Here is a 12,400-nt window from a genome sequence, read left to right on the forward strand (position 1 = left end):
TATCATAGTGCATTTGTGGTCCTCTGTAGCTCAATTGGTAGAGCATGGCACTTCTAACGCCAGGGTAGTGGGTTCGATCCCCGGGACCACCCATACGTAAAAATGTATGCACACATGACTGTAAGTCGCTTTGGATAAAAGCGTCTGCTAAATGGCATATTATATTATTATCATTTAGAAGATTTAAAGTTGGTTTGACACAAGTCTTTCCTACAGTAATTGCGGGATCTAATTTGCATCGTGTCTGCATTCATCGTGCTCTCATTAATAAACAATACTTTGAAGGATACATGAAGCACAGCTTTTTGGAAGAGCTCTTGCTGTTAATGCTCAATTTTATCCCATCGTGTTGGTTACTCTTTACTACCGAGAGACCATTGTGGTGCAAAGCTTACCGTCAGCTCCACAAAGACAGTGGTGTGTGTTGGGGTCATGGTGGGGCTGAGCTGTAAAAAAAGAAACGCGTCATTCCATATAGTTAGCTTACATGTTATTGCAGAGCTTGAACAAAAAATTGCACTAATATGGAAGGCTATTTGTAACTGTCACAAATGACCTTCAAATGGTCAATAACCACATACTGAAAACTCTTGACTCATACCTCTCTGTCGTCTGATATAGTCCATGATCTTATGCTCCCCTTCACCAGGGACACTGGCATCAGACAAGATTACCTAGAATGAACAAAGAAAGTTTTCATATGAGCAATGATAGCAATATTGAATGCATATGACAGTGTCAGACCTGACCTTTGTTTAATTTCCAAGAAAAGACGCACTTCTTGAGAAATGTTCTAGGCCTTAACTGAGTAGAACAGACCAACAACACTTTAAAAAAGCAAGCTTTGACATGGTGGAAATAAGTCCAATCTTTTATAAATTAAATAGCACCAATGCATTAGAAATTGTTGTGGTCTTTTGCAGAGATGCCATCACCTTCTCAGAATAATACTTACTGTAATGTTACGCCATCCAGGGTCATTACTGAGTCTCTCTGCAACGTAGTAACGGAGACACTTTGCAAGGTTGTCCATGAACTCTGTGCCCTAGAGATAATTTTCAAATGAACAATGAATTTCCAGACAGTATTCACAATTTTGCCACTTCACCAAAAGAGCTGGTTCTTCTGCACTCAGAGAGTTAAAGTAACTGCCCAGTGTTTCCAGATTTAGATGAAATACGACCTATAGCCAATTAATTAATGGGAGAGGCTTCCATTAAAGAGCACCCTCCGTGCTCTGCTAGACAGGCAACAATATACACACACACAGAACAAAAATATAAATGCAACCACTTCAACGGTTTTACTGAGTTACAGTTCATTTAAGGAAATCAGTCAATTGAAACAAATTCATTAGGCCCTAATCTATGGATTTCACATGACTGGGCAGGGGTGCTGCCATGGGTGGGCCTGGGAGGGCATAGGCATAGTTACACGTGGTCTGCGGTTGTGAGGCCAGTTGGACCTACTGCCAAATTCTCTAAAAACGACATAGCGAAATTAACATTCAATTCTCTGGCAACAGTTCTGGTGGACATTCCTGCAGTCAGCATGCCAATTGCACAGTCCCTCAAAACTTGAGACATCTGTGGCATTGTGATGTGTGACAAAAGTGCACATTTTAGAGTGGCCTTTTATTGTCCCCAGCACAAGGTGCACCTGTGTAATGATCATGCAGTTTAATCAGCTTCTTGATATGCAACACCTGTCAGGTGGATGGATTATGTTGGCAAATGCTCACCAACGGGGATGTAAACAAATGTTTAACAACATTTGAGATACATAATATTTTTGTGCGTATGGAACATTTCTGGGATCTTTTATTTAAGCTCATGAAACATGGGACCAACACTTTACATGTTGCGTTTATATTGTTGTTCTGTGTGTATGTATATATTTGAGATTCTTCAAATATCCCCCCCTTTGCCTTGATGGCAGCTTTGTACACTCTTGGCATTCTCTCAACCAGCTTCATGAGGTAGTCACATTTACATTTAGCAGACGCTCTTATCCAGAGCGACTTACAAATTGGTGCATTCAACTTATGATAGCCAGTGGGACAACCACTTTTTTTTTTTTTATGGGGGGGTGGGGGAGGGTAGAATGGTTACTTATATACTATTCCAGGTATTCCGTAAAGAGATAGGGTTTCAAGTATCTCTGGAAGGTGGTCATTGACTCCGCTGTCCTGGCGTCGTGGGGGAGCTTGTTTCACCATTGGTGTGCCAGAGCAGCAAATAGCTTTGACTGGGCTGAGCGGGAACTGTGCTTCCGTAGAGGTAGGGGGGCTAGCAGGCCAGAGGTGGATGAACGTAGTGCCCTCGTTTGGGTGTAGGGTCTGATCAGAGCCTGAAGGTAAGGAGGTGCCGTTCCCCTCACAGCTCCGTAGGCAAGCACCATGGTCTTGTAGTAGCGAGCCTCACCTGGAATGCATTTCAATTAACAGGTGTCCCAATGTTAAAAGTTAATTTGTGAAATTTCTTTCCTTCTTAATGTGTTTGAGCCAATCAGTTGTGTTGTGACAAGGTAGGGGGTGGGGGGGTATACAGAAGATAGCCCTATTTGGTAAAAGACCAAGTCCATATTATGGCAAGAACAGCTCAAATAAGCAAAGAGAAACAACAATCCATCATTACTTTAAGACATGAAAGTCAGTCAATAAGGAACATTTCAAGAACTTTGAACGTTTCTTTAAGAGCAGTCGCAAAAACCATCAAGCGCTATGATGAAACTGGCTCTCATGAGGACGGCCACAGGAAAGGAAGACCCAGAGTTACCTCTGATGCAGAGGACAAGTTCTTTAGAGTTACCAACCTCAGAAATTGCAGCCCAAATAAATGCTCCACAGACTTCAAGTAACAGACACATCAACTTCAACTGTTCAGAGGAGACTGTGTGAAATCAGGCTTTCCTGATCGAATTGCAGCAAAGAAACCACTACTAAAAGGTCACCAAAAAGAAGAAGAGACTTGCTTGGGCCAAGAAACAAGAGCAATGGACATTAGACCTGTAGAAATCTGTCCTTTGGTCTGGAGTCTAAATTTGAGATTTGTTCCAACCGCCGTGTCTTTGTGAGACGCGGTGTGGGTGAACGGATAATATCAGCATGTGTATTTCCCACCATAAAGCATGGAGGAGGTGATGTTATGGTGTGGGGGTGCTTTGCTGGTGACACTGTCTGTGATTTATTTAGAATTCAAGGCACACTTAACCAGCATGGCTACCACAGCATTCTGCAGCGATACGCCATCCCATCTGGTTTGGGTTTAGTGGGACTATCATTTGTTTTTCAACAGGACAATGACCCAACACACCTCCAGGCTATGTAAGGGCTATTTTACCAAGGAGAGTGAAGGAGTGCTGCATCAGATGACCTGGCCTCCACAATCCCCAGACCTCAACCAAATTGAGATGGTTTGGGATGAGTCCAACCGCAGAGTGAAGGAAGCGCAGCCAACAAGTGCTCAGCATATGTGGGAAATCCTTCAAGACTGTTGGAAAAGCATTCCAGGTGAAGCTGGTTGAAAGAATGCCAAGAGTGTGCAAAGCTGTCATCAAGGCAAAGGGTGGCTATTTGAAGAATCTCAAATATAAAATATATTTTTATTTGTTTAACACTTTTTTGGTTACTACATGATTCCATATGTGTTATTTCATACTTTTGATGTCTTCACTATCATTCTACGATGTAGAAAATAATAAAAATAAAAACCCTTGAATGAGTAGGTGTTCTAAAACTTTTGACCGGTAGAGAGAGAGAGAGAGTGTGAGTGTATGTACAGTGGGGAGAACAAGTATTTGATACACTGCAGATTTTGCAGGTTTTCCTACTTACAAAGCATGTAGAGGTCTGTAATTTTTTATCATAGGTACACTTCAACTGTGAGAGATTGAATCTAAATAAAAAATCCAGAAAATCACATTGTTTGATTTTTAAGTAATTAATTTGCATTTTATTGCATGACATAAGTATTTGATCACCTACCAACTAGTAAGAATTCCGGCTCTCACAGACCTGTTAGTTTTTCTTTAAGAAGCCCTCCTGTTCTCCACTCATTACCTGTATTAAATGCACCTGTTTGAACTCGTTACCTGTATAAAAGACACCTGTCAACACACTCAAACAGACTCCAACCTCTCCACAATGGCCAAGACCAGAGAGCTGTGTAAGGACATCAGGGATAAAATTGTAGACCTGCACAAGGCTGGGATGGGCTACAGGACAATAGGCAAGCAGCTTGGTGAGAAGGCAACAACTGTTGGCGCAATTATTAGAAAATGGAAGAAGTTCAAGATGACGGTCAATCACCCTCGGTCTGGGGCTCCATGCAAGATCTCACCTCGTGGGGCATCAATGATCATGAGGAAGGTGAGGGATCAGCCCAGAACTACACGGCAGGACCTGGTCAATGACCTGAAGAGAGCTGGGACCACAGTCTCAAAGAAAACCATTAGTAACACACTATGCCGTCATGGATTAAAATCCTGCAGCGCACGCAAGGTCCCCCTGCTCAAGCCAGCGCATGTCCAGGCCCGTCTGAAGTTTGCCAATGACCATCTGGATGATCCAGAGGAGGAATGGGAGAAGGTCATGTGGTCTGATGAGACAAAAATAGAGGTTTTTGGTCTAACCTCCACTCGCCGTGTTTGGAGGAAGAAGAAGGATGAGTACAACCCCAAGAACACCATCCCAACCGTGAAGCATGGAGGTGGAAACATCATTATTTGGGGATGCTTTTCTGCAAAGGGGACAGGACGACTGCACTGTATTGAGGGGAGGATGGATGGGGCCATGTATCGCAAGATCTTGGCCAACAAACTCCTTCCCTCAGTAAGAGCATTGAAGATGGGTCGTGGTTGGGTCTTCCAGCATGACAACGACCCAAAACACACAGCCAGGGCAACTAAGGAGTGGCTCCGTAAGAAGCATCTCAAGGTCCTGGAGTGGCCTAGCCAGTCTCCAGACCTGAACCCAATAGAAAATCTTTGGAGGGAGCTGAAAGTCTGTATTGCCCAGCGACAGCCCTGAAACCTGAAGGATGTGGAGAAGGTCTGTGTGGAGGAGTGGGCCAAAATCCCTGCTGCAGTGTGTGCAAACCTGGTCAAGACCTACAGGAAACGTATGTTCTCTGTAATTGCAAACACAGGTTTCTGTACCAAATATTAAGTTCTGCTTTTCTGATGTATCAAATACTTATGTCATGCAATAAAATGCAAATTAATTACTTAAAAATCATACAATGTGATTTTCTGGATTTTTGTTTTAGATTCCGTCTCTCACAGTTGAAGTGTACCTATGATACAAATTACAGACCTCTACATGCTTTGTAAGTAGGTAAACCTGCAAAATCGGCAGTGTATCAAATACTTGGTCTCCCCACTGTATGTATACACAATGAGGGAAAAAAGTATTTGATCCCCTGCTGATTTTGTACGTTTGCCCACTGACAAAGAAATGATCAGTCTATAATTTTAATGGTAGGTTTATTTGAACAGTGAGAGACAGAATAGCAACAACAAAATCCAGAAAAACGCATGTCAAAAATGTTATAAATTGATTTGCATTTTAATGAGGGAAATAAGTATAAGTACTCCCAGGTGTCTTTTATACAGGTAACGAGCTGAGATTAGGAGCACACTCTTAAAGGGAGTCCTCCTAATCTCAGCTTGTTACCTTATAAAATACACCTGTCCACAGAAGCAATCAATCAATCAGATTCCAAACTCTCCACCATGGCCAAGACCAAAGAGCTCTCCAAGGATGTCAGGGACAAGATTGTAGACCTACACAAGGCTGGAATGGGCTACAAGACCATCGCCAAGCAGCTTGGTGAGAAGGTGACAACAGTTGGTGCGATTATTCGCAAATGGAAGAAACACAAAAGAACTGTCAATCTCCCTCGGCCTGGGGCTCCATGCAAGATCTCTCCTTGTGGAGTTGCAATGATATAATGAGAACGGTGAGGAATCAGCCCAGAACTACACGGGAGGATCTTGGCAATGATCTCAAGGCAGCTGGGACCATAGTCACCAAGAAAACAATTGGTAACACACTACGCCGTGAAGGACTGAAATCCTGCAGCGCCCGCAAGGTCCCCCTGCTCAAGAAAGCACATATACAGGGCCGTCTGAAGTTTGCCAATGAACATCTGAATGATTCAGAGGAGAACTGGGTGAAAGTATTGTGGTCAGATGAGACCAAAATCGAGCTCTTTGGCATCAATTCAACTTGTTTGGCGGAGGAGGAATGCTGCCTATGACCCCAATAACACCATCCCCACCGTCAAACATGGAGGTGGAAACATTATGCTTTGGGGGTGTTTTTCTGCTAAGGGGACAGGACAACTTCACCGCATCAAAGGGACGATAGACAGGGCCATGTACCGTCAAATCTTGGGTGAGAACCTCCTTCCCTCAGCCAGGGCATTGAAAATGGGTCGTGGATGGGTATTCCAGCATGACAATGACCCAAAACACACAGCCAAGGCAACAAAGTAGTGGCTCAAGAAGAAGCACATTAAGGTCCTGGAGTGGCCTAGGCAGTCTCCAGACCTTAATCCCATAGAAAATCTGTGGAAGGAGCTGAAGGTTTGAGTTGCCAAACGTCAGCCTCGAAACCTTAATGACTTGGAGAAGATCTGCAAAGAGGAGTGGAACAAAATCCCTCCAGAGATGTGTGCAAACCTGGTGGCCAACTACAAGAAACGTCTGACCTCTGTGATTGTCAACAAGGGTTTTGCCACCAAGTACTAAGTCATGTTTTGCAGAGGGGTCAAATACTTATTTCCCTCATTAAAATGCAAATCAATTCATAACAGTTTTGACATGCGTTTTTCTGGATTTTTTAGTTGTTATTCTGTCTCTCACTGTTCAAATAAATCTACCATTAAAATTATAGACTGATCATGTCTTCGTCAGTGGGCAAATGTACAAAATCAGCAGGGGATCAAATACTTTTTCCCCCTCACTGTGTGTATCATATATATATATATACACACACAGTGGGGGGAAAAAAGTATTTAGTCAGCCACCAATTGTGCAAGTTCTCCCACTTAAAAAGATGAGAGAGGCCTGTAATTTTCATCATAGGTACACGTCAACTATGACAGACAAATTGAGCATTTTTTCCCCCAGAAAATCACATTGTAGGATTTTTAATGATTTTATTTGCAAATTATGGTGGAAAATAAGTATTTGGTCACCTACAAACAAGCCAGATTTCTGGCTCTCACAGACCTGTAACTTCTTCTTTAAGAGGCTCCTCTGTCCTCCACTCATTACCTGTATTAATGGCACCTGTTTGAACTTGTTATCAGTATAAAAGACACCTGTCCACAACCTCAAACAGTCACACTCCAAACTCCACTATGGCCAAGACCAAAGAGCTGTCAAAGGACACCAGAAACAAAATTGTAGACCTGCACCAGGCTGGGAAGACTGAATCTGCAATAGGTAAGCAGCTTGGTTTGAATAAATCAACTGTGGGAGCAATTATTAGGAAATGGAAGACATACAAGACCACTGATAATCTCCCTCGATCTGGGGCTCCACGCAAGATCTCACCACGTGGGGTCAAAATGATCACAAGAACGGTGAGCAAAAATCCCAGAACCACACGGGGGGACCTAGTGAATGACCTGCAGAGAGCTGGGACCAAAGTAACAAAGCCTACCATCAGTAACACACTACGCCGCCAGGGACTCAAATCCTGCAGTGCAAGACGTATCCCCCTGCTTAAGCCAGTACATGTCCAGGCCCGTCTGAAGTTTGCTAGAGTGCATTTGGATGATCCAGAAGAGGATTGGGAGAATGTCATATGGTCAGATGAAACCAAAATAGAACTTTTTGGTAAAAACTCAACTCGTCGTGTTTGGAGGACAAATAATGCTGAGTTGCATCCAAAGAACACCATACCTACTGTGAAGCATGGGGGTGGAAACATCATGCATTGGGGCAGTTTTTCTGCAAAGGGACCAGGATGACTGATCTGTGTAAAGGAAAGAATGAATGGGGCCATGTATCGTGAGATTTTGAGTGAAAACCTCCTTCCATCAGCAAGGTCATTGAAGATGAAACGTGGCTGGGTCTTTCAGCATGACAATGATCCCAAACACACCGCCCGGGCAACGAAGGAGTGGCTTCGTAAGAAGCATTTCAAGGTCCTGGAGTGGCCTAGCCAGTCTCCAGATCTCAACCCCATAGAAAATCTTTGGAGGGAGTTGAAAGTCTGTGTTGCCCAGCGACAGCCCCAAAACATCACTGCTCTAGAGGAGATCTGCATGGAGGAATGGGCCAAAATACCAGCAACAGTGTGTGAAAACCTTGTGAAGACTTATAGAAAACGTTTGACCTGTGTCATTGCCAACAAAGGGTATATAACAAAGTATTGAGAAACTTTTGTTATTGACCAAATACTTATTTTCCACCATAATTTGCAAATAAAGTCATTAAAAATCCTACAATGTGATTTTCTGGATTTTTTTTTCTCATTTTGTCTGTCATAGTTGACGTGTACCTATGATGAAAATTACAGGCCTCTCTCATCTTTTTATGTGGGAGAACTTGCACAATTGGTGGCTGACTAAATACTTTTTTCCCCCACTGTATGTATGTATGTATGTATGTATGTATGTATGTATGTATGTATGTATGTATGTATATATATATATATATATATAAGCTCACTGAATAATTCATAAAAACACAAACAACTTCACAGATCTTCATTGTAAAGGGTTTAAACACCGTTTCCCATGCTTGTTCAATTAACCATAAACAATTAATGAACATGCACCTGTGGAACGGTCGTTAAGACACTAACAGCTTACAGACGGTACGCAATTAAGGTCACAGTTGAAAACTTAGGACACTAAAAAGAGGCCTTTCTACTGACTCTGAAAAACACCAAAAGAAAGATGCCCAGGGTCCCTGCTCATCTGAGTGAATGTGCCTTAGGCATGCCGCAAGGAGGCATGAGGACTGCAGATGTGGCCAGGGCAATAAATTGCAATGTCCGTACTGTGAGACACCTAAGACAGCACTACAGGGAGACAGGACGGACAGCTGATCGTCCTCGCATTGGCAGACCACGTGTAACAACACCTGCACAGGATCGGTACATCCGAATATCACACCTGCGGGACAGGTTCAGGATGGCAACAACTGCCCGAGTTACACCAGGAATGCACAATCCCTCCATCAGTGCACAGACTGTCTGCAATAGGCTGAGAGAGGCTGGACTGAGGGCTTGTAGGCCTGTTCTCACCAGACATCACCTGCAACAACGTCGCCTATGGGGACAAACCCACCGTCGCTGGACCAGACAGGACGGGCAAAAAGTGCTCTTCACTGACAAGTCCCGGTTTTGTCTCACCAGGGGTGATGGTAGGATTCGCATTTATCGTTGAAGGAATGAGCGTTACACCGAGCCCTGTACTCTGGAGCAGGATCGATTTGGAGGTGGAGGGTCCGTCATGGTCTGTGGCGGTGTGTCACAGCATCATCGGACTGAGCTTGTAGTCATTGCAGGCAATCTCAATGCTGTGTGTTACAAGGAAGACATCCTCCTCCCTCATGTGGTACCCTTCCTGCAGGCTCATCCTGACATTACCCTTCAGCATGACAATGCCACCAGCCATACTGCTCGTTCTGTGCGTGATTTCCTGCAAGACAGGAATGTCAGTGTTCTGCCATGGCCAGCGAAGAGCCCGGATCTCAATCCCATTGACCACATCTGGGACCTGTTGGATCAGAGGGTGAGGGCTAGGGCCATTCCCCCCAGAAATGTCAGGGAACTTGCAGGTGCCTTGGTGGAAGAGTGGGGTAACATCTCACAGCAAGAACTGGCAAATTTGGTGCAGTCCATGAGGAGGAGATGCACTGCAGTACTTAATGCAGCTGGTGGCCACACCAGATACTGACTGTTACTTTTGATTTTGACCCCCCTTTGTTCAGGGACACATTATTCAATTTCTGTTAGTCACGTCTGTGGAACTTGTTCAGTTTATGTCTCAGTTGTTGAATCTTGTTATGTTCATATAAATATTTGCCCATGTTAAGTTTGCTGAAAATAAACGCAGTTGACAGTGAGATTACGTTAATTTTTTTGCTGAGATATATATATATATGGGAAATAAGTATGTTAAAATAAACTTTTCTGCGTTGGAATGGTGTGGCCATTCCACAACAGAATGGTGTGGGTGTATACCGTATATTCATGTGAGTAGACCACTGATTGGCCAACTCATCCTCCTCCGGAGGCTGACATCATCCTCTATGAGGAAAGCAAGCAATTTTGAAACTTTGTTTTTAAAAGTGTTTTTTTCTCTAATTTATGCGTCGGCCACAAATACGAGTGTAGGATGACTCAACAACATTATCTGAGTATGAGTTAACAGAATATAAAGTTTTAAAAGTGAGATTTTCACTGGATAGTTACTTTAAGCTATTGGCGACAGAAACACACAGCCTTAAAAAAAGACAAGAAAAAGCCTCATACTTACTGGGGTGATACAGTTGCTGTCAAATCTCTCCTTGATTTCAACCGGTGGAAGATACCCTCCTAAAATGTGAAGATGGGGAAAAAAAGTTTGATATATTTAGTATGTAATTCTGTTATGGCAAATATTTGTAATTAAATAAGTGTTTAACAAAGACTCCCATCTAAAGGCTATTGGAAGGATAAAAAAAGTTCTGAAAATATAATCACCTCTCCCGAGGATCTCCTCTCGGATGCGGGATTTCTCCTCAACCAGTTCCACTCCTTCCTTGGAGGCACGGAATCGCCTGGAGCGCTGCTGGTTCATTTTGGCACGAGGGGCCTGTTCAGAGATAAACATGGTAATTGGAAGGTCATTGGCCAACATATGTATAACAAATTGTTTTGTACAAAACTGTAGAAAATCTAAATATGGATTAATAGAAAAACGTTATTCTCATGAAAAGAAAGCAGCAGAATTTACCACTCCATCAATAGCCATGTAGAGAACCCTTCTGGGTCGCACAATATTGAAGAGCCGATCCATATATTCAAAGATGGCAACCATCATTTCATCTTCATTTTTGGGCGCAGCCCTGTGAAAGTGAAGTAGAGTTAGAGGGTTTATACTACATTATCATCACAATTCAAGGTAATGTACAAGAGTACTACCAATACCATGGGCCCTGGTCAAAAGTAATGCACTATAAAGGGAATAGGGTGTCATTTGGGACGAAACCACATTCTATTTAATTCTGTTTGTAGGACTAACTTGTCTTCAGGATGTGTACAGGGGTGAATGATCCCATTCATGTCCAAGTACAAATTGTCAAACTCCACTTCATTTGGATTCGGTTTGCTGGTATCAACAGGAATCCGTACGCCATTACATTCCTTGGACTGGGAGTAAAAGGGAAAATGAAACCAAAATGAATTTAACATTCTTCCTATTATCAAATGCACGTCTGTTTATTTACTGTCAATGACGCAACTAATTATAAATAAGGTGGCTAGATAGATGTAACGTTACTTGGCTATGCATTAGATTCCGTAACATGCCAAATCAAAACATTGACGGGTTGTCTGGCATTAGATTGTTCGCAAACCAATGGAATGCCAACTCGATTCTTGCGCAACACAGGCAGCAAGGCTCTGCACGCGAGTTTCTGTGTCAATCACTGCAAGTAGCATAGCTAACGTTAGCTATCTAACTGCGTGCATCCCACATTGTTCATTCAATCGACACATGTTATGATAATATGCTCTGCTAGCTATAGCGTTGATAAGAGAAACGGATAAAAGCTAGCAAATTTGATATCTAAAGTGCAATAACGTTAGTACCTGCCTAAGGCACATAATTACTACACGGTCTTAAAAATACGCAACAGTACTAGCTAGCTGACTGCAAACACGTACCCTCTCCTCAGTACAATGAACAACAATCGTAGAATATTTCCGACTCAACCAACGAAAAAATGCGGGGACTCCCATCTCCCGTAGTTTCACAATACGCTACACCCAACTATAAATTATGACATATATTTAAAATTACTTAGTTAAAACAACTGCTGTAGAAATATCTAGCTACGCGTTAACAAATAAACTCATGGCCACGGTTTATTTCCGGGTTATGGGGTTTTCATCTTCCGGGAGCAATTGTGTACAGGACGGAGTGTTGCCAACTCCTCAGTAAGGAAAGTAACTATTGGCTGCCCTAAAAGTCGCTAGAAGTCCCTAAATGACGTAATCGCCTAATTTGCATAATTGGCCATGTGCATGTAATTGTGATGGATGCTGTAGGAGAGAGGAATAATGTCCTGGGAGAGACAAAAAGTGAGTAACAAACATCCTAAATATGTTTAGAACTACAAATGAACTTTCTTCTGAAGATTCTTGTTTTAAAAAATATTTTACATTATGTCC

At 42.8% G+C, this 12,400-nt stretch overlaps 1 protein-coding gene across 2 annotated transcripts in view; it reads right to left on the bottom strand.

Moving 5' to 3' along the window:
• The window catches only part of LOC311108191 (5'-3' exoribonuclease 2-like), a 47,443-nt gene extending 35,352 nt beyond the window's left edge, over positions 1 to 12,091 (bottom strand). For both annotated transcript variants that reach the window (XM_084150811.1, XM_084150810.1), the window contains exons 1-8: positions 11,894 to 12,091; positions 11,250 to 11,377; positions 10,962 to 11,073; positions 10,709 to 10,820; positions 10,503 to 10,561; positions 956 to 1,045; positions 602 to 674; positions 396 to 446 (exon numbers count right to left, since the gene is read on the bottom strand). In XM_084150811.1, the coding sequence (XP_084006937.1) occupies positions 396 to 446; positions 602 to 674; positions 956 to 1,045; positions 10,503 to 10,561; positions 10,709 to 10,820; positions 10,962 to 11,073; positions 11,250 to 11,377; positions 11,894 to 11,968 (700 nt within the window). In that variant the 5' untranslated portion in view covers positions 11,969 to 12,091. The remainder of the gene's footprint in view (positions 1 to 395; positions 447 to 601; positions 675 to 955; positions 1,046 to 10,502; positions 10,562 to 10,708; positions 10,821 to 10,961; positions 11,074 to 11,249; positions 11,378 to 11,893) is intronic.
• Positions 12,092 to 12,400: the final 309 nt, after the last annotated feature.

The sequence above is a fragment of the Coregonus lavaretus genome (assembly GCF_964263955.1).
Source record: "Coregonus lavaretus genome assembly, chromosome: 33".
Classification (NCBI taxonomy): Eukaryota; Metazoa; Chordata; class Actinopteri; order Salmoniformes; family Salmonidae; genus Coregonus; species Coregonus lavaretus.